Source organism: Meriones unguiculatus, chromosome 1 (genome assembly GCF_030254825.1).
Source record: "Meriones unguiculatus strain TT.TT164.6M chromosome 1, Bangor_MerUng_6.1, whole genome shotgun sequence".
NCBI lineage: Eukaryota > Metazoa > Chordata > Mammalia > Rodentia > Muridae > Meriones > Meriones unguiculatus.
This window is the reverse complement of record NC_083349.1, coordinates 155,137,714-155,164,819: the sequence shown is the minus strand read 5'-3', so window position 1 is coordinate 155,164,819 and position 27,106 is coordinate 155,137,714. Positions and strand designations below refer to the sequence as shown.

Sequence of the window (27,106 nt, the reverse complement as noted above, 5' to 3'; positions counted from 1 at the left end):
CACCTGTTCTGGGTATGGGATATGTGCATGCTTTGGAGTCAGCTCCTACAGAGAAAGGGAAGGCAGCTGTGGGCAAATTGTGTCTGCCAGAATGTCTTGTGTTTGAAGCTGGAGATGGGTTTGGCTAGAAGTTGGCTGGAGAGGTGCAAGGAGAGGAGCAGGCTCCTGATTGGAAGGAAAAGTTACTGTGAGATTCTTGGAGCTTTGCTGAGCTTTCCGGTGGCCAAGGAGGACCCCGCGGGCACCCAAGCTCCCAATTCAGAGCAGATTCAGGCCTGCTCTGTCATCCTGAGATGTGTTAGCACAGGAACTGCGCACTCATCTTTTTTTTTTCTGTACTGTGTTCATGGTTCTTTTTTATGATTGTTTGCGTCGAACTTGGGAGTTTACAAGAATGGTTTCCATTTTTTTTTTTCCTGGCATCCTTAAAAGGTAGCTGCTGCTTTCAAGTTTAGTGCTTTGAAGGTTGTTTTATGATCTGCTGGGATCCCTTATAGGAGATAGGTGTGTGTGTGTGTGTGTGTGTGTAATTTATAGCGAATGAATTGTAACTAATTTTTTGTGAAATGAAAACATTTTGTTGACTTTAAAACTGTGCAGAAAATAGCTATAAGCATTATGACCATAATCACATTGTTTTTCCTGTGCCTCCCAGAACAGTGGCCCCAGCTTGTGTCTTTCCCCTCAACAGACTCTTTTGCAGTTTGCCAGCTCAGACTCAGGTTTATCCAGTAACCCATGTCTTCTCTTTGCTCATCCTTTGGTAAAAATGGGGAGTCTGACTTCCCATTCTCCCTAGCCTGAAGTCTTTGTGTCTCTCTTTTCTCTTGGGTGAATGGGGGTGAAAGCTAACAGCAAGAAACAAGTCCTTCCCCAGCCCTCTGCTGCCCCCTGTGGCCTGTTCGGTGTGACACCTTCTAGAATCCCACAGTTTTTCAAAGTTCTCGATGGCTGACTAGATTTCTCTATTGATGTTTTTATATTTTTGTTAAATTCACGGTTTTGATGCATCTCATTTGCTCACTAGGAGGCCTGTTTTCTATAGCCTTCTAATTTTCAGATAACAAGCAAACTTACGTTCCCTTGGGGAGCCAGGAGGAGCTATGGGTGTCAGTCAGAAGGCATGGGACACAACCCAGCCTCGCTCTTCATCTTGCCCTTGCTCCTTTCTGCTGGTTCTAGGTCAGTATTGTGTATGAGCTAAAGAAAGAGAGGGGACAGTAGCAGAAGTAGACCAGAGCCTCTCCTTCAGCAGGAGGATGGAGGCAACCCCAACTGGCATTAATGTCCCTGAGAAACCTCAGCCGGCTCCCGGTTTGTCCCTGTGCTCTGGGCCTGCTTCTTGGGCTACGTTACTCTGTGTTTTTCATGAGCTAGTGCTGCTTCCAAAGTAAATGTGGGTCTAGGCAGTGGTAGTGGCCCCTGGGCTGCTCTTCAAGGAGGTGTGTTCACGCTCTGGGCTCCAGGTAGAGGCACTTTTATGGGGTAAAGGGACCTCTGTGGCTCAGGTTATCTGCTTAGCAGGTGAGACTTCTTTTGTGAAGCCCCAGAAAACACACATTTCTTCTTCAAGATCTTGCCTTATTTTGCCAGCTGTGTGGGTGTCAAGTCCACAGCTGTCGCTACATTTCAGCCAGCCAGAAAGTGGTTTTGTTGTTGTTCTTCTTCTTCTTGGCATAAACCTGAAACTCTTCACTTTCCTTTGTGTGCTAAAGTAATCCTTTCTCAAACAAAAGAATTAGTGTCCCAGATCCCTCAGAACAACTTGAAGGAGGATGGGTGTATTTTGGCTCATAGTTGCAAAGGCTGCTTGGCTACAAAGCCTCCGGCTGAGGGAGCATGGGGCAGGAAGCGCAAAGAGACTGGAAGGGGCAGAGAACCAGATACATCCTACAAAGGCACAACCCCTAGTGACCTGCTTCTCCACAAGACCCCAGAGCTTCCCAAAATAGTACCAGCAGCTAGGGACGTGAGCCTGTAGTAACATTGTGTATTCAGATCCCGGCATGCCCACTGTGCACAGGGTACACAACAATGCTGTCACGCCCTCGAGACTGCAGTGCTCTCCTTCAGCTGACACAGTGCTGGAGTCTTGTGGGGCCCTTTTGCCAAGTACCCAGGTTCCAAGCCTCTCAGCCCACAGCAATGGCTGACCGCCCTGATGTCAGACCGTCACCAGGGGAGGGATGTAGGCTGAATGCTGGGTGCCCGTCCAGTGCTGCTCCTCTATCAGGCTTTGGGCTTCTTTGAGTTACTTTCCGGTTGCTAGGCAGAAAACACCAAGTACTGGGGCCTTGATCTGTTTCATTTGCTGGAATGTCTTCAACCCTTGCCGGAAAGCCTTCCACCTCTGGCCACTTGGGGGAACCATCTGCTGAGGCCATGCTTTCCTAACAGCCCCTAGTGGGGACTCCTTTAGAGGCGGGTTGCTGAAATAACGGATTCCAGAGGCAAGGATGGTGAAAGGTGGTGGGACCTCTTTGAGCTTTAGTTCCCTCCAGGGTAAAGGTCAAGTGGCTCCTTCTCTCCATACGACTGAGCCTTAGAGTAGGTGACAGCTGAGGGAGCTTGTGGTGTCTCCCGAGTGCCAGTTGCCTGCTGTCATCTCTCTGTTTCCTTAGGACCTCGGCGTGTACTCAGTCTCCAGCCCACAGTTTCCTCCTTTCTCTTTTGAAAAATGTTTGCTATAAAATGTCTAGTTGTGTTTCTTCTTCAAGAGTTTCTGCTGCTGCCGTGGGAAAGGTCCCCAACTCCCAACATAGAGCTTGAGGCAGTTTGCTTGAGGGAGAATGTTCGTAAATACTGGAGATGAGTGTTCTGAGGATGTGTTCTGAGCCAGGCAGGCCTCTGTGGACTTTTAACAGCACTGTCTGTTTTCATGAGTGTTTGGACAGATGTTCCCAAGCACGGAGCTTACCAGCAGATTTAGGAGAACCTGGGGCCTACTCACCCTACTTCTCCATTGTAGCTGCACACTTAGCCTTGGTGGATAGTGATGTGAAGGTGTTGGGAGGGTTCCACTGAGGCAGGAAGAGCATGAGGAGACCCATGCACTCTGATTCTATGTTTTATAAAATGCAAGATCTTGAGTTTAATGGGAGAAAGGGGCCAGGGGCACCCAGAAATGTCTTACCCACTCCAACTCATACTTAACACCCTCACTTGATGGCAAGATCTGTTTCTCATGTAAGACGCTTCACAATGGCTGGTGATGGTCTCTCCCAAGCCTCACTGTGAAGGTCTTTCTTGATGCCTGGGTGTCAAGTCACCTGCTGAGGAAGATGGGGTGCCCAGGGCCTTTACCATGCACCCAACACCGTCTCCAAAGTCTACTCTTCTGACACCACAGACTGCTTCCTTTTCTTAATACAAGTGTATGGATAATCTGCTCCCCAGGGGAAGGTGGCCCTGGAGGCCTCTTATATTCTAGGGTATAAGGAGGTCCACCTCGCTGTCACTGCCCCCTTTCCATAGAGTACAAGAGACAATGATGGGTGTGCTTTAGTCTGTAAAGCGATGCTGGAAAAGTCAGCCCTTTGCTTCCTGGCACTTACAGAGCAACCAGTGAGAACCAGGCACTACTGTAACCGCTTTGCTGCCTCCCTCCCTCTCTTGTCCACACAACAATGTGCAGTGTTGATGTAAATGCCATCCCCATTAGAGACCCAGGCTTTGGAAGGTTAAGTGGTTTACCAGCAATGAGTCACCCAAGTGAATGGCAGAGTGAGGTTTAAATACAGCAGCAGAGCCCAGGCCCTGGGCCCTCCTCACACTGCATGGGATGTGGGAGAGAGTGTGCCTCATCTGGAGGGGGACTAGAGAGGAGGGGGAAGGCAAGGGGACCGAGCAGCAGCTCATTCCTATGCCTGTGACACATCCCCAACCCAATAAACACATGATAAAAACAAGGGGCACAGCCCTGCTGGACCCCAAGGTCACGTGAGTTGTGTGACTACCATTCAGAGTCCAGCACACAAAACACCCGTGTGTGCAGAGTGATGCAGTTCTCACTTCGCTGTGGAGAAAGTCACATCCTCCAGTCCCTTCCCAGAGGGACACATTTACAACAGACCCCTAAGGAAGGCTTAGGTCTTCTGTCCTCATCCTCACTCAACTCCATCCATCTTCTGTTGGAAGGCTCATTGTCTTGGGCATTAGCCTTCTAAATCTAAACCATTTAGGTAACCCTTTGGTTTATGCCATTTTTTTCCTTTTCTTTAAAGGAAATGGAAAATTACTGCTTGGCCCACCAGTTATCTATGGTCATTGTTCTTTTACACTTCTCTTTCTTGGGACCAAAAAAAAAAAGTCCTTTTTCCTGAGGGCTGCAGAGAAAGCTCACTGGGGAAAGTGCTTGCTGCATAATCTGACTCTATCTTTTATATAGATTTCCAGAATCTATATAAAAGGCCAGGTATGGTACATGCTTGTTGGGGATATAGAGGCTAGAAGATCCTGCTGGCTGGTAGCCTAGTCCAGTTTATGAACCCCAGTTCTATTGAAGGACTTTCTATCAAGAAGTAATGTGAGGAGGAGTATTTAAGGTTGACCTCTGGCCTCTACATGCACACATGTACTGTGCACCTGTGCACACCTGCACTGAATTGCTCTTTTATTCCACCCACCCATGGGACACCCCTTCTCCTTCAGCCTCCTAAACTCAGCATTTCTGTTCATGCTGACTGGTTCTTTTGCTGTTCCCTGTTGTTTTTACGGTAGCTTCACTTCTTTCTAGAATTTTCCCCCAGTGGAGTCCAAGCTGCTGTTAGGGCCACTGCCAGCCAGATGTACCTTCACAGTGCTCAGTTTTAGTATGTGCTGATGTGCATCTTAGTTCCTTCATCACCATCATCCCCTCCTCTGCCCTGGTCCTCCACAACCTAGATCTGACTTCTTAAACATTTTCCACTCATGGCTCTTATGAGAACCCAGGTGTGTAGGTATATAATATATAGGTGTACTATACATTTATTTAACACCATTCTTGTATATATATATAATTTTACCGCTTATTAAAGACGGCAGCGAATTACATACTAATGGGATGGGTGTGCTTGTTGCCTTAATTCAACCCAAAGATGTATACTGACTTGGTCTCTGTGTAACTAGGATGGTACTTGGCCTTTGTTTTTTTGTGATATAGCCATTTATGCTTGCATGAAAGTAGAAAACTTTGTATGCACAGTTAGTTAAAACACTGCAGTTCGTAACTCTCCCGGTTTGCCTTGTATGACAGTGATAAACATGACCAAGAGCAACTTGAAGGGAAGGGTTCATTTGATTTATATTTCCACATCACAGTCTGTCACTGATGGAAGTTAGAGCAGGAATCTGGAAGCAGGAACCGAGGCAGAGGCCATGGAGGAATTATTACTGGCTTGCTCCTCCTGCCTTGCTAAGTTTTGGTCATTGCATATCCAGAAACCTTTTACTGTCAAGATTTTTTTGATGCCTGTGTTCATGTGGTGCGTGATGTTGTGGAGTTCAGGAAGCTTTGACACAGGCAACACTTCAGGTCCGAGTCAGTGGGGACAGGAGGTGGGGCGGAATGAAGGCCCCGAGTGCTTCATTCATCTGGAACTCTCTGCTTTGCTTCCCAGGTACCCAGATAAGCTGCTTCTCCCCAAGCTCTTTCTCCTGGCGCCAGGCTGCCTTTGTGGATTCATACTGCTGGGCAGCGGTGCAGCAAAAGAGCTCCCTGCAGAGTACATCTGGGAACCTCCCACTGTGGCTGCACAAGGTAAGGCAACAGCGTCCCTCCGCCACAGCCATGCAAGGGTGTGAGGTCAGCCACACAGGAGGAACCTCAGCACTGACCCCCTCAGACGTCTTTGTGGAGCACATAAGAAATGGGTGCTCTTTGAACTTTAGCTCTTCGTTGACAGGTACCATGTTCGTCTTCGTCTCCTTTGTGTCCTTAATTCCCCTGCAGAGAGTTGACCAGGGCCTTTGTTTGACACTTAGAAGAAGTGAAGACTGACATAGTTGAGTCGCTTCTGGCCACTGTGCTGCTGCAGCACGCACCAGTAGCCTGGCTGTGAATCCTGGGTACACAGCCCTTGGATGGGTTGTGGTAGGTCCATGTGCTGAAAGGAAGGAGAGATACTACACAAGAGGCTGTTCAATTAGAGAGAAGAGGTATAGGTCAGGGGACTGTGGGGTATACAGAAACCAGAGACTGAGAAACTGCAGCTGGAGCTAGCCAGTGTGCACAGAAGAGCACTCTTCAGTGATGACTTGACACCGTCATTCTTCTCTGGTAGGAGGGATGTGACGTCTGTGAGGGAGGATGTGACATGTGGGTCTTCTCTGTGGCGATAGCCACCTTGGGTCTTCTCTGCACATAAAAAAACAGGGCTCTGATTTATCCCGTCCTTCATTCATTGGTTTCTTTGCCTTTCATAAAAAAACAACCAGAACATTTGCATCCTCTGATACTCTCCTTTACTGAAGAAAATGCAGACTTGTATTTTCTGCAGCACGAGAGCTGACTGTAGACCCTCTGCTACTCTAACTGCTTCTGTACACCCAGCCAGCGTTCTCTTAAAAGACCTCCTGAGTGCTGGGTGGGTCCTTGTCGGCTTTATGCGTCGGTCCATCACCTTGTGAAGACCTTCAGCACAAGTGGGCACACTTGCAGAGGGTCAGAAGCTCTGTAAATCAAAATCTATGTTGCTGTAGTTTGCGCCCATGTTAAAACGTCATTGCGGAAATGCCAGGTTCTAACCAGTCTCTGGGTTGGCATTGGCTGAGCCTCAGATTGTAGCTGGGATTACTTAAGGCGAGAGTTGGCAGGGACAGTAGCCACTGTGAGACCGCTGGAGTAAGAAAGACTCCAGAAAAATCTTTTTCCAGATGGTTTTCACAGGAAACACTGAGGAAGCCTTGAGACAAGGCCAGGGTCATAGACTCGTCTGGGGCTGCACAAACAGAACCCAGGCCTGCAGACTCCCAGTTCCTAGTCAAGGGAGGAAGGAGGGTGTCTGTGTCTCAGCCGACCTGCTGCGGCTCTTTCTAGTGCTGAGCTCCTTTGTTGTGGTGGCTTTGAGTGTCTGAGCAGAGCTCTTGTCAGGCTCTCAGGACTGGGGACAGAAATTGAAGAAACCTGCCTGGTCAACACTCGAGCATGGCTAGGACCCTAGAAAGCCTTTCTTTGGGAGTAAGGGGTTCCCTCCCAGGGGTTACAGCTCTGGTCTGAATCATTTCCGAGACGACTTGGGCTTGGATGATGTCTCTGGGTCGCCTGCCTGCCGAAAGCGAAGCCGAGTCCTCCCGGGAGGAAGGGGACATCATCCAGAGCCTCAGGTGTGTGCTCTGCCTTAGGCAGGGTGTTCGGCATTCAGCAGACATACCACAATGCAGGAAGACCCAGAGAAAAGTCAGGCCAAGAGGAAGTCTCCATCAGACTCGGCCGGGGTAGCAGACTCAGAGTTGAGGTATGTGGAGGCTGTCACAGGGAAATAGAATCAAAGGGAGGTTTTCGAGCTGCAGTGACGCGGACTTTCTTTTAACTGATGTTAATGGAGGGTTCTCCTCGTGCTAGGATGTATGCTTGGCAGCAGCAGGCCCCAGATGGCATCTCCAACACTCAGAGTTCGCACGCTTGGTGGAATGAATGTGCCAGAGAATAATTAGAAAGCGAGACAGGAAAGGGAAAGTGTGGTTTTTCCAGAAACCAAGGACAGGCTTGCAGACAGAGTCATGAGCCCTTAAATCCCCCAGCTGCTCTCAGGTGGAGCCCGGCTTACTGGACTTGTTATTCCCTGGCAGCAGGGATTTAGTGGAGAAGTGGCAGCCGGTGTTGTGGGTAAAGAGTGTGTGCTGAGGAAATGATGATGCTCAGAAAAGAAAAAAAGAACAAAACAACAACAAAAACCCTGGCCCTTTTCTTCTCAGAAAATGTGCCTTCTTTGTACACAGAGGCCATAAGCTGGGTGTAACAGGAGGGAAGGTTGTGTCCGGGGAGGCTGTGTAATGTGAGAGTCCTGTGCCTGCCCTGGACTGAGCAGCTAGAGAAGACACTGAAGGTGCTGAACTAACAGGCACTAAGGCAGTGGCTACAGTAGGTTCTCAACCTGTGGATCACAACCCCTTTGGGAGAGTCACATATCAGATATCCTGCATATCAGATGTTTACATGTATAACAGTAGCAAAATCACAGTTACGAAGTAGCAGTTTCCCATTTGCGGCTCCCCCACCCACACCCCCGTCAGATGACTGAAGGCTGTGTCAAGTTGGCATTCAAAAGCTAACGATGACAGAGTCTGGAGAGTTGGTTGAATAAGAGGGACCCACAGAAGACAGAGCTGCAATGGAGGGGCTTTCCTGAAGGAATAAAGAACAGGTTGTCAGTACCAAGTGCTGCCGGGTCTATGCTGGGCATTGAGACCAAGATGAACTGCATGGCTGTGGTGCCGTGGGTTGAATGTTGTCACCTAGAAGATAATAATGCCATCTTAATGTGTTAACCCCCTGTGCCTTAGAATATGACTATTTGAACACGTCTGTTACTGATATAGTTGGTGGGTTACGAGGAGCCATCCTGGAGTCAACTGTGCCCTCACCTAATATGGCAGGTGTCCTCCTCTGGGGAGAAAAATTGGATGTAGACACACACAGAGTGGAGACAATGTGGAAACACTTGTGGCCAAGGATGCTGGGAGAGGCAAGGAAGGATCTCCCCAGGGCCTTTGGAGGAAACATCTTGGCCTACAGAACTGTCAGGAAAGACTCACATTGTCCTCAGCTGTTCAGTGTGTGGGATTTGTTTGTGACAGTCCCAGAAGTGAGCGGGGCGTAGAAACCAAGACAGCTCAGTGGTTAGGAGCTTGTTCTGCTCTTCAGAGGACCTCAGTCTGGTTCCCAGCATCCACTCATATAGGAACAAAGATGCGGCTTTTCGAGTTGAGCACAGATTGGTAGTCATAGCTCCTGTATTCCCACACTGAATGTTTTTCACCTTTTAAAAATAAAGTGTGGAAACATATTTAATGTAAAACTTGAAGTAAAAATACTTTATAGTGGTACAGTCTACATACTAAATAACAGTGCAAAAGGATGATTTGATATAGTTTTAAATAGAAGTAGTGGGGAGATTTTTAGCTTACAAAACCCCTAATAGTCTTTTAAAATCACTTTTTTCTAAGTGGGTCACTGTGGCACATGTATCCAGTGACTGGTCGTGCCTAATTTCTAATTGTTCATCTTACGGTTCTCTGCATAGAGATTATGAAGCGGTGGCCACTGTCCATCCACCGAGCTCAGGGTCCACTCAGGTCCCAGTGCTCAGCTTTCGGCAGCCACCCAGCTTGTGCCCCGCATAGAACCAGGCTTGGTTCTGCAGGTGCAGTGCTCACTGTGGGGAGGGAGTAGAGGGTTTATTTCAATATGGCTCAGTTCAAGCCAGTAAAACCAAGAGACTCCAATCCCTCCAAAGACCTTCTTCAGTGTAATGTTTAAGTGGCTGTCACTGTGGACCCGGCATTGTTGGTGGTACCGTTCCTCCTGCTGACAAGACTTAGCTTCTCTCATCCCTTCCTCTGGCCTTGCTCTTCTACTGCTGATGGTTTCCATAAGAGCAGGTAGTCTTTGCCGGCCATGGGAATGCATCCAGGAAGCCAGCAGGGGGCGCTCTAAGACTGCTCGACTTCTGAATGTTCTCCACATTCAGCGTGTTGGCAAAGATTGGTCGGGTTTGTCTTTGAAATAGAACCCTTAAAGGAGGAAAAATCAGAATAAAAAAAAAGTACTTAACAAAGTGGGCAAAATATTTTTCAGAGCAGAGTCATAGAGACTTAGTTGGTGGGTTCACCAGAAGCCCCTGGCATTACCTGGAATATGTGCAAACACAGGGGTCCGAGCCCCAGCCACACTTGCCGGGGTGGAACTTTTAACATTGGGGTTAATGCAGAGAGAGAGAGAGAGAGAGAGAGAGAGAGAGAGAGAGAGAGAGAGAGAGTGTTCTCTCAGAATCTGGAAGATTCTGATGCTGCTGGCCTGGCTTGGGGTCCTCAGTGGGCACCACCAATTTAGACTGGTGTTCCTTAAACAGCGTGTGCCTGCACATCACTGGGCATTGTGGAGATGTCTGCTCAGACCTGCAATCCATGTCTGTTTTAGTTTCATGTCTGTTGCTGTGATAAACTACCTGAACAAAAAGCAAACTACAGGAGAAGTGGTTTATGTCAGTGTGTAGGTTCTAGTGCCTGGTTATGGTCCCGCGCTGTGGGGAAGTCAGGGTAACAGGACTGGGAGCATCGCAACCACAGTCAGGAGCAGAGAGGAATGAATGCATCCTAAAGTGCTCTCAGACAAGGGCACAATACCACAGGGAGCATTTAGACCCAAGCAGAACTTCGCCCCTTGCTTGTAACTCTGTGTCTCCTGGCTCAGTCCTTTCCTTCTTCCATGCAGACATTCTGTTTGCTGTCTTCTCCAGGACTCTGGGGTGCCACTCACGGCTCGGAAGCCACCAGCCGCAAAGCCTAATTATCGTCCCCTTAATGTCTTTTCTGTCTGCATTCTGAAGGCTGCTCAGGATTCATTGCCTCCATTCTCTATTCCCTGTACTGGGAACTGTTTAAGGGAGTTTTTATGGAACACCCCACAGCCAGGGCCAACATCCTTCACACCTGTGTTTCTAGTTCCTAAATGCAAGATGCTCTCATTTTGCCCGATTCCTACTTCCTAACCTTCCTGTCTCTTCAATATTCACTCTGTCTGACCCTGATATATCACAGGGCCCCAGTGTGGGTGCTCTCTCTGGCTTCTCCCATTCTCTAGGGTGATCTCCAGTGTCACACTCTTGGCTTCGTCTGCCTATGCTTTCAGGTCCTGAGTCACAAGCCAGACTCCCCCTTTTCTCTCAGCTGTTACTGCACATCTCCACAGGGTCTTCTGACTGGAGGCATCTCGTGTCTCTGACTTTAGGTCTGCCTCCCACCTCCCAACACATCTCTGTGTAGGTCTCAGGCCCACTATAGTCCTCGGGGTCTTCTGCCTTTCCATCTCCCGTGTGTCCCTCTGCTCTGAGCAGCTCTGTCACGAGCACCATCATTTCTGCCCTCTGCTGCAGAGGCCCCCTGCCTTCCACCTCTGTGTGCTCTCTGTACTGCTTTGTTGTTTTGTTCGCACTCTCCACCAGGGGCTTCCTGCTGTGCACAGCATGGGGGGGGGAGGCTAACATTTGGTGTACCCCAGAGCGTCTGTAAAAACCACCACAGACCAGAACAAACTCCATAGTGGGGATTCATTCTCTCCTTGATCCACAGACTAAAGTGCTGACAGAGGTGTCACACACCCAGTCCTCGGATGGTGACCTTCACCCTCACCGGGCTCCCTCCTATGGTCTGTCTTTACCAGCCATCAGTTTTGGGGTTATCCCTACTTACATGACCTCATTAAAGCTAACTATATGTTCCATGGCCGTGTTTCCCAAACAGTTTCACACTCAAAGTTTCTTGGTTTTTTTTTAAATTTACTTATTTTATGCCTTTTGCTTCATGCATGTCTGTGCACCATGTGTTTTGGTTTCTTTGTTTTGTCTTTTAAAAAGAAATTTTATTTTTCAGTTCATTTTATCAGTCTGCTACCCCTAGATCTAACTTCCCAAACAGGTCCCTAAGAAGCATTTTGAGAAGCACTAATAACCCTCCCCCCCAAAAAAATAAAATAAAACAAGAATATTCATAGGCACAGAATGAATAAGGAAAGGTCACAAAGCTAGCAGTGTAAACCAGTTAATCTCGGCACCAGGGAGACTGAGACCAGGTTGGACTCTTCAAGTTCCTGGCTAGCCTGGACTATAGAGTGAGATCCTGTATCAGAAAAACAAAACCAAAAGGAAAAGGAACCCAGGAAAAGTGGTTGTTCTGCTGGTGTATCAGGCCTGTACTCAGCCCTTGAGATGTGGAGCCAAGAAGATCAAGGTCATCCTCTGCTACATGTTGAGCTGATAACTAGCCTAGGGTACAGGCGACCTCTGGAGAGAGGGTGTTAAAAAAATTGTAACCCCCACCTCCAGCTTGTGGGGTAAAGCCCTGCAGGGTCTACAGGACACCTTGGTTGGAGACTTAGCTTGATTTGTCAGCTGCCAGGCCATTTGTGTCCAGTGCCATCTGTCTTGGTACCCGGGTGTTGAAGCATTGACCCTGAGTCTCTGGAAAGAGACTCACCAGCATTTTGGTGAGTTTGGTGCAGCCAGGAGTTGGAAAGGGTGGTCGTGCTACCTGTTGGAGCGGCTCCATGGGGCACTGAGAATCAGCAGTTGTGCTCACAGCCGGTTGAGGACTCCGAGAGATTGATGGGAACCAGCCTGTATCTCCAGCTTGGCGGCCGGCAGCAGTGGCCTGTGTGGGAGGCACAAGCAAAGGTGCCATCCTGGGCGGACTGCTGCAGCCGGGCAAAGGGAGGGCGTATCTCCTCCTCCCAGGAACACTGGATGAACCAAGTCTCAACTGTTCTTCCTTCAAGTTGATGGCCAGCACCTTTCAGGCCTTGAGGTCAGGGTGCAGCTCTCTCTAAGCTAGTCTGCCTCCCGCCACCCCCAGTGTAAATCTCAGAGATACTTTTGCATTTTGTAGCTTTCCTGTTGAGCTGTCTCTCCTGATGTCTCCTGGACCTCTGCCCATGCTGAATCCCCTATTTCCTCCTCTAACTCTTCCTCCCCTAGCTGGCCGGAAGTGCAGCCCAGTATTCTTTCCCCTGCTCAGCAATTGGCTGTAAGCTGCTTTATTGGCATACCAGGGGTCAACTGGGGAGCAGTGTTTACACAACAGTGGGGCCAGAGATTCTCAGAACAAGGATTGCAACCAGATATTGGGGGGGGGGGGTGTTAATGAAATCAGCGTTTGAATTACACAGTAACCTTATGCCTACAACAGGTCTGGCACTCCTGCCTACTCCTATGTATGTTTAAGGAGAGGATCGTGTGTCCAGTCAGAATGACCCTGTTGTCACTACAGTGAACTGTGGAACTGGAACACTGTGATGTAATGCTGTGTAGAGCATGCAGAGTTGTAGCTTGTGGGTCGTATTCTGAGTCACTTGCCAGCTTTGTGATCTGGGCCAGAAACCACTCCAAGCTTCCCTTCCCTGTTTCAACAGGAGTGATCCCCACAGGCCTGTGGGTCATTTGAAGGGCTAAAGTAGGAGGCCCTGTTGTTGGTATTTCCTGGTGGTCTCGAGTGCTTTTGACAGGCCAGGCATTAGCCATGTTTGACATCTTTTCCCAAGTGATCCAGTTTCATCTTCATGACGCCTGTGTCACTTGACCACTTCAAAGGGGGAAACTGAGGGTCAGAGGCTCCATAACCTCTCAGCCCAAGTCACAAAGCCTCGCTTCAGTAGAGCTCAGTGCTAAGGTGTTCCCGAACTCCTAGTTGGACTGGGTTCCAGGTGCTCTTCACTCTGGTAACCACTGAGTCTCGTCTGCCTTGCTCTGTATGTCCACCATCCCTGGTGCCTCCCTGTAATTCTGTCACTGTGGTGAAGCTTTTCTGTACAGGGCACTGTCCAACTGTAGAGTGATGGTCTGTTCCAGCTGTGAGGGTCTCTCCCTCCCTCCACACTCTAGGTTTTAGGTGCTTTTTCCAACTGCTTTACAGTATAGTTACCAGTCCACTGAAGCCAGAATTTTTCATAATGTTCCTTTGGCATTTTCCCAAATTCCGAAGAAGAAAAAAACAAAACAAAAAAACCTAGAGCTTAACACCAGAAATAAATGAAAGGAGAAAAAACAGCAAAGGCCACTTTGACATTTACCTGTTCCTTAATTGGGACTCTGATGAGGAATCATGCTGATGGACAGAAGAGCGTATTAATTTTTTTCTTGTTCTGTGATTAGAAGGAAACACTATTTGTCTACGTGCAGTCACCAGTTCCTTCAAATTAGTGTCTATTGAATGGAAAAGGGTCAGCTCTGGGTCAGATAAAAGCAGTCATCAGCAGGCAGCGAGCTGGTGTCCGCGAGACCATGGACACCATGGTTGGAATGGGAATGCTCATTTGTCCCCGAAATGAGGACAAGTGCAGCTTCCGGCAGTCAGCAGCTTCCAGGCAAGCTGATGGTGGCTTGTTCTTGCTGCTGTGAGGGGGTGTGCTGACCACGACGCCTCTTGCTTTGCAGTTCTTCCCCTACATCCTACTGTTGTTTGCCATCCTCCTGTACCTGCCCCCGCTGTTCTGGCGCTTCGCAGCCGCCCCACACCTCTGCTCAGACTTGAAGTTTATCATGGAAGAACTTGACAAAGTCTACAACCGCGCCATCAAGGCTGCCAAGAGCGCTCGGGATTTGGACCTGAGAGATGGACCTGGACCCCCAGGAGTGAATGAGAATGTGGGGCAAAGGTAAGAACTCCGGAGGGCTGCCTGTGGTCACCCTAGGATCAGTTCCCTGCCCTTTCTCCTGCTATGTTGGCCAGGGTGCTGATTGACAGGAGTGGGAAGAGGGTAATGAGGGTGTCGACCACCAACTGACAAGGAACCCCTACTCTTTTCAGACCACACTGTCCTCAGGTCAGTGTTCTTTCCCTGTCCAGTATCATCCTTGGAAGAGCAGTTATCATAGGGGGAAAGATCAAAGGTCTTGCTTGCTTGCTTTGATCTACTATAATGGGAAAGCATGGAGGATTCTGAGGCAGCCAACCGTATAGAAAGGATGAGAGAGGTGGACTCAGCAGGTGGAGGCCCTGGCTTCTCACATCTTCCTCTGATTCTGTCATTGTCAGTAGTAACCATAATAGCAATAGCTGTCTTATTTCTAAAAATACCTGCAATATATCTGTCTTAGAGTTTTTTGTCACTCTGATAAAACACCATGGCCAAAAGCAACTTGAAGAAGAAAGGATTTATTTTAGCTAACAGTTCAACATTACAGTCCACTATTGAAAGAAATCAGGGCAAGAACTCAAGCAGGGCAGGAACCTCGAGGCAGGAACTAAAGCTCAAGCCAGGGGGCCGTGCTGCTTACTGGCTTCTCTTAATGGGTGCTTCAGCACACTTCTTTACAGCACCCAGGACCAGCAGGCCAGGGCTGGCATTGCCCCCAGTGACCTGGGCCTCCCATATCAATCATCAATCAAAAAAAAAAAAAAAAAAGCAACAGCTGCTTGTCCATGGGCCAGTCTGGCAGGGAGCCTTTTCTCAATTGAGGTTCCCGTTCTTAAAGTGACTCTAGGTTATGTCAGATTGACATAAAACTCGCCATCACAATTTCAGACATTGTATTTGAGTGCAGCACTGTTAACTAAATGCATTTATTTGCCTGTTTTTCTACCCTTTTATTTCTAGATGATGGATAAACACCATACTGCAGTCTGTTGTAGGAGATCCAGGGCCCTCTGTGCCCTTTGGGTCCACTGAACGTTCTCAACCCTCCCTGGTAGAAAAGCATATGTGTTCTAGTTGGGTTGAATTTTATTTTTATTTTTTACTATTTTTCATTCTTAGTGGGAGATTGTTGTTGAAAAACAACAATAATAAACCAACAGCTGCTCTTCTGGATCTGATAAATTTAGTTAACAAACATTGAGCTGTAGGTACCAGGCATTGCCCTAAAAATTACTAAGTATTAATTCACATTTTATCAGTCAGACTGTCTTTAAAATATTAAAAGGGAGCCTGGAGAGACGACTCAGCAGTTATAGGCACTTGCTGTTCTTGTAGAGACCTGAGCCTGGTTCCCAGCATCCACGTGTTGGCTTAACAGACATCTATAGCTCCAGTTCCAGGGGATCTGACACCCTCTTCCGACTCCTGAGGGCACTGCACACATGCAGGCAAAGTACTCAGAATATTTTAAATGTTCAAAGTGTTAAAAGGAGAAAGGTTTTTGTTTTATTTACTAGTACCCAAATGAAGTTATAGTTCATGGGTTTGAGTTTTCAGTGATGCAGTGTTGAATATGTCCATGCCTTTGACATTTGATGAGACTGGCAAGGGCCTGAATTATTTTTATTTCCTTGTTTTTCAGTCTATGGGAGATATCTGAAAGCCACTTCAAGTACCCAATCGTGGAGCAATACTTGAAAACAAAGAAGAACTCTAGTCATTTAATCATGAAATACATTAGCTGCCGGCTGGTGACGTTCATGGTTATACTATTAGCATGTGTGTACTTGAGCTATTACTTCAGCCTCTCCTCACTCTCAGATGAGTTTCTGTGCAATATCAAGTCGGGCGTCCTGAGAAATGACAGCACCATTCCCGATCACTTCCAGTGCAAGCTCATCGCCGTCGGCATCTTCCAGCTGCTCAGCTTGATTAACCTCCTTGTGTATGCTCTGCTGGCTCCCGTGGTCATCTACACACTATTTGTCCCATTCCGGCAGAAGACAGATGTTCTCAAAGTCTACGAAATCCTACCCACCTTTGATGTTCTACATTTCAAGTCTGAAGGCTACAACGACTTGAGCCTCTACAACCTTTTTCTGGAGGAGAACATAAGCGAGCTCAAATCATACAAGTGTCTAAAGGTGCTGGAGAACATTAAGAGCAACGGGCAGGGCATCGACCCCATGCTGCTCCTGACTAACCTGGGCATGATTAAGATGGACATCATGGATGGAAAAGTTCCCATGTCCTTAGAGACCAAGGGAGAGGACCAGGGGAGGCAGCCAGTAGACTTCAAAGGTAGGTTGGCTCTCTGAGTGGGGGCATTCCTTTTCAGCATCTGGGTCATCTGTCTTTACCCTGCCTGTCCCTGAACTGTTGTGTTAGGGTTGTCCTTGGGAGCCCAAGACTGCAAGAATGCGGGGACAACTTGGTGTTATCCCAAGTTTCCCAAGAAGGATGAATCTGTGCTTTCTTTCCCTGTCTTCCTCTCAGCCGCCTCTAGTTGTTCTTTCTCTGTATCTGGTTTGCTGTCTCATACTCAGCCTGTTTCTAGTGTACCCTTGCTTTGTCTTGTCCTCCTCTCTATACCTGTCATCTCTTTGTCCTTCTCTGACTTTCCTTCTTTCTAGTATATGTTATGTGTTCTTTGACAATGTCATGCATGTTTACTATACAAAGATAAATTAGTCTTTATATTTATCATTACAGTAAATTATTACATTGTTAGTTTTATTTGACCAGCTAGTTCCCCAATGCCTGACACAGAGAGACTATGATTTATATTAAGCTGAAGCACTATGCTTTGCAGATTCTGAGCTTTTCCAATCCTAGTACCTTTAAAACCCACACAAAGCCAACCATTTGCCAATCAGATGACTCCTGGGCAGCTTTAGCTCCATCAGTCTGTTCTTACAAGCACATGCTCATTGTCATCTTGCCTTATGGCAGCTCCTTTCTCTCCATCTTCCTCTCCCCTCTACCTCTTCTGCTTTCTCCCTTGTCCTCTCCCCTCTCAAACCCAAGCCGGAGAACCAAAAACTCCACCTACCTCTTTCCAGCCCAGTCATAGGCTTCAGCATCTTTATTAGCCAATCAGGGATAATTGGGGAACATTCCTTCTCATCACATGGCTACAGGGGATAATTCAACATTCCTAACAATGCCCATGGCAGGGTAGTACCCAGACAAGGCACTGAAATCAGCATTTGAAAATGTGGTTGAACCTTCCTCCAGCAGTTTACAGTGTATGTTGGCCATATCCAGCTTCCTCTGATACATCTGTGCACCCGGTATATCCCATGCCCACCTTCATATCTTTTTTATATTTTGTGACTGACCATATAGGCTTTGTCTTGTGTAGCGATGATGGCTGCAGTGAGTTCATGAGTCTCATGGCATGGTCAGAGGCCGGCCTTTAATCCCTGCCCCCTTGCTCCTCTTCATGGATGTTTCCTGAGCCTGGAGTTGGGGATTGGGCCTGGATATAGATGTCCTGTTTAGGACTGAGCGCTCAGCAGCACTTACTAGCTCTCAGCACTTTAACCAGTTCTGTGTCTCTTCATTGGCTGCTGCCCACCCCAAGGAAGGCTCTCTGGCCAAGGCTGAGGGCAGCTGATCGGAATATAAACATTTAGAAGGGAATTTGACAACATGTCCGTTTAGCAAAATAACAGTCGTAGGTCCTCCTCTAAAGCTGTGGGCTTTGACCATGCTTGCTGTCCAGGTGTGAATTCCCTCCTATGGAGCAGGCCTCATGTATAACCAAGAGAGCGGCCACTGTCTGCCTTTCTTTCTTTAAAAGAGGGAGTTATTGGCTTCTTGCCTTGATGTAACTTTTAACACTTTAGATTAAGAAGTAGACATGGGAAAATGATGGGTCTGAGAAGTCCTTCTCACAGTTGGTTAGTATGAGTCCTCCCTACTATTCCTCCCTTATAAATAATGCTTTTAATTTTGACAGATTTGGACCTGAGCAGCGAAACAACAGCAAACAGTGGGGAGAAGAACTCTCGCCAGAGACTTCTGAATTCGTCATGCTAATGGTTTCACTCTGGAATTTCAAGCCTGTGGCTTCTGTGGCTGACGCACCCCTGTTGGATCTGTAGGTGGTTTTCAGTAGATGTTTCTGGTTTTGATGTGGTGTGTGTCCTCTCAGTCTCTGATAGAGACTGTGTCAGAGACTGGCCAACGGTGTCATGAAAGGATGGATTAGGAACGCCCCACAAGACAAAGTAGGGAAATGAGTAAGTGGGCGTAGTTCAAGTCCTCGTTGAAGGGCTGTTCTAGAGCCTCAGAGACACCATTCTGGACTGAGCTTCTAGAGAGCAGGCACGTTGGGGATCCTTTGTTTGGTGAGATAATAATAAACATGCCAGGATATAATTTAGTAATACCCTCTGTGTGCCCTTACTGACTGCTGGCCTACCAGTGAAGCGGGCCTCCATGTGGCAGTGTCCTAAATTGGGTGTGACCTGATGTCTTGGCTCTTGTACGTGCAAGCTCTGCGGTCACTTGTGAGCCTCAGCTAATTGTTGTCCTCTAACCACTGCTCCCTGCCCTTTGCCCTCTGCCAGGACAGCAGGCTGAGGCAGTGTCCACTGAACCCAGCTGAGGAGGCGGAGTCTGAAGTGTGTCAGCTCATACCATGGTGACTGTCAGGAGGAAAGCTTCAGAAACAGCCCAGTGGGAAACCTGAATGTAGTGGCGATTGATAGGTGTTGTCTAGACACCCGAGATAGGAGGATAGGATTTTATTGAGTCACGTTAACACAGCGAGGGTTCCTCTGCTCAGTGTGCACAGAACATGGAACGGACACAACACTAACCTTGCCATTCATTTGGAGGCAGATTATTTAAGTTTAAGCCCAACTTTTTAAATTGCGCATTAATTTATGTGACTGAGGTCATTTGAGAAGAACATCCTAGCATTGATAAGAATTGCAGAATAAATTATACACATGGGTGGTGAGCACAGATACAGGCATTGCTTTATAAGCAGCTTTGCTCTGTGATGTGGTCTCGCTTTGTAGCTCAGCCTGCCCCTCAGAATGGCATCAGTCTTCCTCCCTCAGGCCCCCCAGGTGTGGGGTTCCAGGTGTGAGCTATGGGCCTGACCGTATAAACATGTGTGCTGACTTAGAATCCACTAACCCTGGCCCCATTCTGACAAGGTGCACGTGTTTTGTGTTCACACTTTAAATGGAGACTCTTTCGTCTGCAGACCTGCCCGTCTTTAATGTGTTGTTGAAAGGAACGTCCTCGGGAAGCTCCTGCTTTACTTTTGTCCAAACTTAGGGACAATTGTTTGCCTAATCTAATTGCTTTTTGTGAGGTCAGATGTTACATAAGTGGTTGTGTGTGTTTTGGGAATGTACAGAAAAAACAGTTTTGTTGTATTTTATGGCGGTTTCTGAGTGGGAAAGCGCACATAAGTATCAGGAGTGCACTGGGTGCTCTGCATGGCACAGGTCCATGATGTCTCTTTCTGTTGAGTTACGGTATGGCTGAGAAGCGGTAACTAAGAAACCGATCCTGTATATTTTTACATTGCCATGTCTGAGACATTCCATTACCATTCTCCACAATGTGTATTTATGTTTTGTTTTGTTTTTAAAAAACTTCGAAATGACCTTTAAAATATTTTTTTTTAGGATATGGATTTTTTTTTTTTTTTTCAAAAAGCTTCATCTCTCTTGTAGCCTACCCATAACATGTACTTTGATGCAGTAAAAATTCCTACTTTATTTTAGAAGATCAGGAACTGTCTGAGCCTAAGCGTGTGTAATCCTCTGGTCAGAAAGTGTGCTTGGGTTCCTGTTGCACTTTACCCTCCCATCCTCACCCTGAGCTCCAAGACAACTCCACAGCATCCCAGGCATCACGCTTGGTACTGGCCGTGGCACGTATGAGCAGGCAGGTCCTATATTGAGGGCATCAGAGCCTCGAAATGTAGCAAAGACGTATGTAGGCACTAAGAGAAGATAGAATGCCCACAATAAAGACCCTTCCAGAAAGGTGGAAACCCTCTGTGGTGTTGGGAGGAACCATATCGTATGGTCCCCCTGCCCATTTGCTGCCCTGAGTTCCATGGCTGGTGATTTATGGGGTCTGCTGTTCGCCTGGAGGCAGATGACCATCTTCAGCCGTGAACCCTCTCTAGAGAGGTTTGGATAAAGCAATATCCGTGGTTTTGAGCCGTTGGGCCTAGCTGGCTTCTCTACTTCCCTTCCAGGGAGCAGCCTGTGGGCACGTGGTGGATTTAGAACTCTGAGGGGCTGATGCTCAGCAGTTGGGAGGTTAACCCTTCCCTTGCCGACCTGCTGCCTTGGAGCACTTCTCGAGAGATGACAGGAAGGCTTTTGTAAGGACTTCTCCTTTTATTACAAACATCCTAAACGACCACTCTGGGGCCACTGACCTTGCTTTAAGGCTTGGCAAATGACTTGTTTTCCTTACTGGACTGCTGTTTGACACAGCAGTGTGGCAGCAGAGGCAGCACAGATCCTTCTGGAAGCAGAATTCTAGTACATTTGCAGTTTTACCAAGGGACACTTGGAGGCCTCCTCCAGCATAGAGGCCCTCAAGCTTGGGATAGAGGCTATTTTTAAAGCTACAGATGCATATTTTGTCGTAGCTTGTGCTTGCCAAGGAGCAAGCCCCACGCTGAGCCAAGTGTACCTGGCCCATGAGAAAGCTGTTGCCTGCAGTGTGAGACCTGGCTGTACGTTCACTTAATTGAGTCATGTTTGCATGCTTCCGAGAGAATGCTGCCTTTCCGTTACACCCCTTCATTTGCTAGAGTCAGACTCAGGTTGCCAGCCTCTGGCCTGGAGAGACTAGGCAACAGCATCGATCTTGTTTTCCCTGGAGTCACAAGGCTAACTTCTTCCTATCTTCCCTTCTGTTCCGTGTCTCTGGAGCATGGGGGAGATGGGCACAACATACCACTTATGGAGCATCACCCTGCTTTCCAGTGGTACTGTTAGGGGCTAGAAACTGCCACTTCTCTGGTTTGCATGTATGTTTTAACGTGTGTAAACATCTGTAAACATTTCCTTTCCAAGACTAGCCCCCACTGAAAGAAGAATGGCTGCACCTTTCAGGATACACATCCTGCTTGGTTTAATCTATGTGTCAGAGCAGCACAAATGGATCTACAAAGGTCAGGAATCTTGATTCGCTGCTGTACCACCAACTCTTAAATCAGCGGCTGAGACACACCACGAGCTCTGTAAACACGGGTTGAGTGAGCAAGCAAGGGAAACAGTAGGGAGCCTTAGTGTGTTGGCATTTAGGATCTGATTTAAAAGGCATGTGGTCCCCCACCAGAGAGGGTAGCGGGAAGGCTCCTTGCACTGACTGGTAGAACAGAGTCTTGTTACAGACAGCCTTTCCCTGTACACACTGGCGGTTCTTAGATTCTTAGCTATTGATCTGGGATGAGTCGTGACCACTTCCCGAGTTCAGCGTAAGTTCAAGGCTGTCTGGCAGTGACTGGGGAAGTGAGAGTCTTAAGGTCCTGGTCTCAGCAATGCAGAATTAACCTCTTAAAGGAGCAGTGGTTAAAATGCGCAATTACCAATTAATGGTTTGTCTGTGGGCGCCGAGGTGAATGGCTCCTTTGGGGCAGCTGTTGGCATTTTGGCCTTATTTCTCACAAGAACATCGGAACCTCTTTTAGAAGATTGACAGAGATGCTATTGTATCAGCTGTGGAATATAATAGGTGCTAATTCAAAGTTGGTTTTCCTGCCTGAATCAAATTAGACATATTGTGTTTCTGGATCTTTTTAGCTGTAAAGTACTTTGTCACCGAAGCATGTAGATTTTAATCAGTAATTGTTCTTAGATTCCTGAAAGTACAAAGTTTCTTGTGTCTTGTGGTACTTTTTCCATTGCTCAACCACAGGAGAAAACTGTAGGAATCTGCAGTGTGGTAAGTGTTCCGAAGAAAAACAAACACAGTCTGCTCCACTTGACAACAAGTTGGTCTTTTAAAAACGCCGTAATGGCACTTTAGTGGCATTCAGTACAGTGGTGTTCTGTGGATAGGTTAAATTTCTCTCCTTCAGTTTTTTTGTTTTGGTGGTGGTGGTGGTGGTATGTGTGTCTGTGTGTGTGTTTGAGACAGGGGTTTTTTTTTGTTTGTTTTTGAGACAAGGTTTCTCTGTGTAGCCCTGGCTGTTCTGGAACTCACTTCGTAGACCAGGCTGGCCTCAAACTCAGAGATTCGCTTGGCCCTACCTGTCTTCTTAGTGCCGGGATTAAAGGCACGAGCCACTGTGCCCAGCTAAGTTAAATTTCTTTTTTTTATTTAAATTATTTTTTTGTAATTTATTTACATGTTGATCTTAGCCCCCTCCCTCATCTTCTCCTGGTCCTACCCTCCATCTCTTCCTCTCCCTTCCCCCCCCTATTTCTCAAAAAGGGGGAGCCCTCCTCCCACCTGCATCCTCTTCCTCTGTGGCCTGGCAAGGCTTCCCCCACCAGGGGGAAGTGATCAAAGATTGGGCAACAGAGTCCACATCAGAGACAGCCCCTTCTCTCCTTACTAGGGAGAGACTAAGCTGCCCATTGACTACATCTGAGCAGGGAGTCTAGGTCCTCCCCATGCGTGGTCCTTGGTTGGTGCAACAGTCTCTAAAGGCCCCCCGTGGCCCAGATTTGTTGGGTCTGTTGGTCTCCTTAAGGAACTCCTTCCCTTCTGGGTCCTTCTATCTCCCCACTCTTACGTAAGACTCCTTGCGCTCTGTTTGCCTGTGAGTATTAGCATCTGCTTAGATCCTCTGCTGGGTGGAGTCTAAATTAAATTTCTAATGATTACATTTTTCTGAAACCTTTTAAGAAAAATATGTATGTTGTTTTTTTTCTGTTTCATTTGGTAAAAACACTGGGCCGATGAAGAACGACTTTAAACACCAAGTTCATCCTCACTTTCGTCCCACAAAGTACAAATGTGAGAACGGTGTCAGAAAAGAATCTTGTGAAGAACACATCTGAAAGCTGATTGTACCACTGAACTCGGTGCTTCCATGGGAAGTACCTGCCACCCTATACCGATGTCCACCTAAAGAAGCTGTGTGTCTGTAGACAGCGGCAAATGGTGCTTTAGTTCTGTGCTCTGATGTCCCCTAAATAAAACTTTTCTAAGTAACAAAGAGTCATGGTCTTTCTTGAGCCCTGTAGGACTCTTCACTGAAGATGGAGCCAGAGAATGAGTCTTGAGATGCCTTAAGGCTCATCCCTGCCTGGTGATGGGTGATGTTCGGGAGCCTCCACGACACTTGCTCACATCCAGCTGGCAGTAAATGAAGGAAGGCTCCATGAGAGGCCCACAGGCTGGCGTTTTTAGAGTATAGTTTGTGCTGCCTGGTTGGGACCATGTGCAGATGGACATGAGCTGGCCTACTCACCTCTGCTGAGAGGAGAACACTTCTACAATAGAAGTTAATACACTTCACCGGTTTAATAGACCAAAGGCATGCAAAACTTTAGCGGAGTCCCTAGCATATGCTCAGCACTCTGTTAATGCTTCCAGGTCCCCGGGGATCTGGATGTTGCATTCATTTTCGGTTGCCCTATAACAAACAACTGCACACTTAACAGCCCAAAGCATTCATTGCTTTTCTTGCAGCTTTCTATGTGAGGAATTTGGACAGAGCTCAGCCAGGTACTCAGCTTGGGGGTCTCACTGTCAATGTGAGGATCCCTGGTGGTGTTACCTGGAGGCTGAGCCGGAGAAACTACTGTCTCAACCCTAGCCGGCTCTACCAGCTGCTCATCTCTGCAGGCTTATGGCCCAGGCTTCTCCCTCCATCTGGAACAGCCACTTGCACCATTCCTTAACGGCCTTTCAGCCTTGGATACTGTGCTCTCTTCTCCTTTCTCTGACAATCAGCTCTACTATCCGCTGCAGGAAGTCCTCACACGTTTCCACCTGACTGTGCTGACACCTGTCCCTCTCACCATCCCACGAAGCCCAGGAGGCAGGTCCCGGTACTTGTCCCGGTACTCCGACGCCTACTCCAGTGCCCGGACACTTAGCTGACACTGCAAACCCTCAGGTTGCTGGGTGAGGAAGGGAGCATGGATCAGGAGGGAGCCCTTCCCTGGGCCAGTTAGTCCTCTCTGCTACACATCTGTTTCGCCCAACCTAAGGCAGCCAGGTACACGCCCTTGTTCCCCCCCCCCCCCCCGCCCTTCCTCCACAGTAGGGCTTGAGGATCTAACCCAGAGCCTTTCTGAAACACTCCCAGCACCATTCCTCGGCAGTAGCATCTCCCACTCACACCGGTGCTTGCTGACCGGTGCAGCTAGTCTCATCCTTTTCTAAGGACTTTAATATTCTGTCGTTTTTTTTATACCAGAGTACCCTGTACGCTGGTATAAAATGGAACACCACACAGGCCTTCCGTTTCTGTGATTTAAAAAAAAACAAAAACAAAAAAACACCCTGTCAGAAGCTGACACAGGGTTTTCTCCTGTGTTTACTTGGGCTTCTAGTTCCAGAGGGATGGAGTCCTTTGCGAAGGCACAGCATCAGGCCTGTGTGGTGGCAGAAGAAGGAATCCAGCTTCACAGTTCCTCTGCAGACGGGAAACAGAATTGGAAGTGAAGTGAGTTTATACAGCCTCATAGCAGCCCTAGTGACACATTTTCTCTGGGAAAGCTCCTCTTCCCTGTGGGGTGGAGAAGGCAAGTGTTCAACAAGGAACCTAGGGGGAGGGCTGTCCTCGAACCAGGTGTATCATCACCGTTCGGAAGTGCCGAAGCTGTTACAGTAAGCAAGAGGACACCTGCTCTCAGTGCAGAATGAGGTTTATTCTATGAAATCCCCCTCCTGCCACCCAGAGGTCTAGCAGGGAAGGAAGGAGCTGCTGTGTTGGTGGCTGCCGACCTGGGCCCACAGCTCTGGGCTTTTCCAGATGCAGTTGAGTCCTAGCAGCTAAGCTGTGGAGTTGAAAACCTAGCTGTTCACATTCTATTTCGTATAACACTCTATTTCGTATGCCCTCAAATAACACTGGCAGTTCTGGCAGGCCTTTCCTGAAAGCAGAGCAGAGAAAGGGAACTTAGTGCTCCTTTGTGTCTTCGAGGTAAGCCCCTCAGGGAAAGGAGGAGGCAGGCCTGTCAGGCCTGTCAGCGAAGGACAATCAAAGCATTGTCTTTCAAAAGCGAATTTCTAAAGATTCTGTGTGTCTTTTCTCAGACCCACACACACTAATAAAAAAAAAAAAATGAGAGGAACTAAAGTGCTGTCAAAAATAGTTCCAAACCCCCAGAAATGAAATCTACATTACCTCTAAGTGAAGATGGTCTTATAGAACCCAAGCTTCCATGGAAACTTCAGGAACGTAAAAGGACATGTTCTAACCGTAATTCAGAGGTAAGGAGATTCAGATTTTAGCATTCATCTCATTTGTTCTTTCTGAATATGAGAAGTGCCTGTTACAAAGGAAACATCACTAAGTACAGAGGCCCTTGAGGCTCTTCACCGTCATCTAAGCACTTTTTAAATACCACCATCCCTTGAGAGACATTTCATTTTAGAAAAAAAGAATCTGTCTAAAACTACTCTGGCTGCTGCAAAAGGAAGCAGGGGGAAAAAATAGAAAAAGAGTAAGCTACAGGCACAAAATTACGTTTGGACAAGTTGTCTAATGTGATACAATGGAAGACATGTATGTATTTAAAAAAAATTTATTTTTTCCAGAATTGAAATGGGCAAAATGAATGTTAGCCATCATCCTAACCAATTTGATAATCCAGAATATTAGGTCAACATAACATTTCAGTATAAAATGTCTTGAGATGTTTCACATCTTTTGTACCAAAATTTTGAAGTTCAACATAATTTTTTTGCTTGTGGTATGTCTGGTTTGAGATTGGCCTTACTTAAAGTGTTCTGCAGCCACGTGTGTCTGGTAGCCATTACATTGACAGAGCCGTTACATTTGTTCCCTTCTCCATCTTTGGCCATTAAAGCATGATAAGGCAATATTTATCCAGGACCTCTTCAGTGGGTTTAGAAGCCATGGAAATGGGATTTTTCCAGTGAAGTATTGACCCCAAACCCAAATACAGTATGGGTGAGTGAATTAGATGCTCAAGACATAGGGTAGGCTCAGGAATGGGGATGAGCAAGTCAAGAAGGGTCCTAGCTTGCTTGACATCATAGGATTCCTGCTGAAGACACGGATTAGACATTGCTGGTTAGAGGCAGATGCAGGACCTTGATCTGACATAGAAGGTGATCAGACACCGTGGAGGGGTTGACCATATTCTCTAAACGGCCTTAAGGGAAGGTTCAGCAAGCTGATTGGCCAAGGGAAGAATCTTCATCAGCCATACCACCCAAGCCTCAGTCTGGTCACTTGAAGACCACAAGCTGAAGGGAGACTGGAGGGAGCAGAGAGAAAAAGCTTTTACCTGCTGAGGGTAAGGCACAGATGCTGCCCATTCTCCCTCAACTGGAGCCTGGGTGGAGGTGAACAGAGGCAATAAGGGCACTTGAAGCAGAACAAGGCAAAAGGACCAATTAGCAAATACTGATTTCTTGATTTATTTAATGATTTACTCTAATCACTGCTTGTACTGCCTACTTGCCAAGCATGACTTCACCTCTACCTGAAACAGAGTGACCTGAAGAATTAGCTGAAACAGTGGGTCATTGTCCTCAACAACATCGTAGCTGCCCCACTTGTGGTTTTTAGAATATAAAATGCATAGCTGCCCCACTTGTGGTTTTTAGAATATAGAATGAGAATACAAAGTG

At 47.4% G+C, this 27,106-nt stretch overlaps 1 protein-coding gene across 2 annotated transcripts in view; it reads left to right on the top strand.

The window, feature by feature from the left end:
* The window catches only part of Panx1 (pannexin 1), a 38,382-nt gene extending 14,893 nt beyond the window's left edge, over nt 1–23,489 (top strand). Inside the window, exons 2-6 of one of the 2 annotated variants that reach the window (XR_009586770.1) lie at nt 5,601–5,740; nt 14,127–14,347; nt 15,972–16,630; nt 18,294–18,434; nt 23,236–23,489. Coding sequence is in view for 1 of the 2 variants with exons in the window: in XM_060369551.1 (XP_060225534.1) it covers nt 5,601–5,740; nt 14,127–14,347; nt 15,972–16,630; nt 18,294–18,373 (1,100 nt within the window). In the remaining variant the exon portion in view is untranslated. Of the gene's footprint in view, nt 1–5,600; nt 5,741–14,126; nt 14,348–15,971; nt 16,631–18,293 lie in introns of both variants that reach the window. The other variant, XM_060369551.1, reaches the window with a different exon arrangement.
* Nucleotides 23,490–27,106: the final 3,617 nt, after the last annotated feature.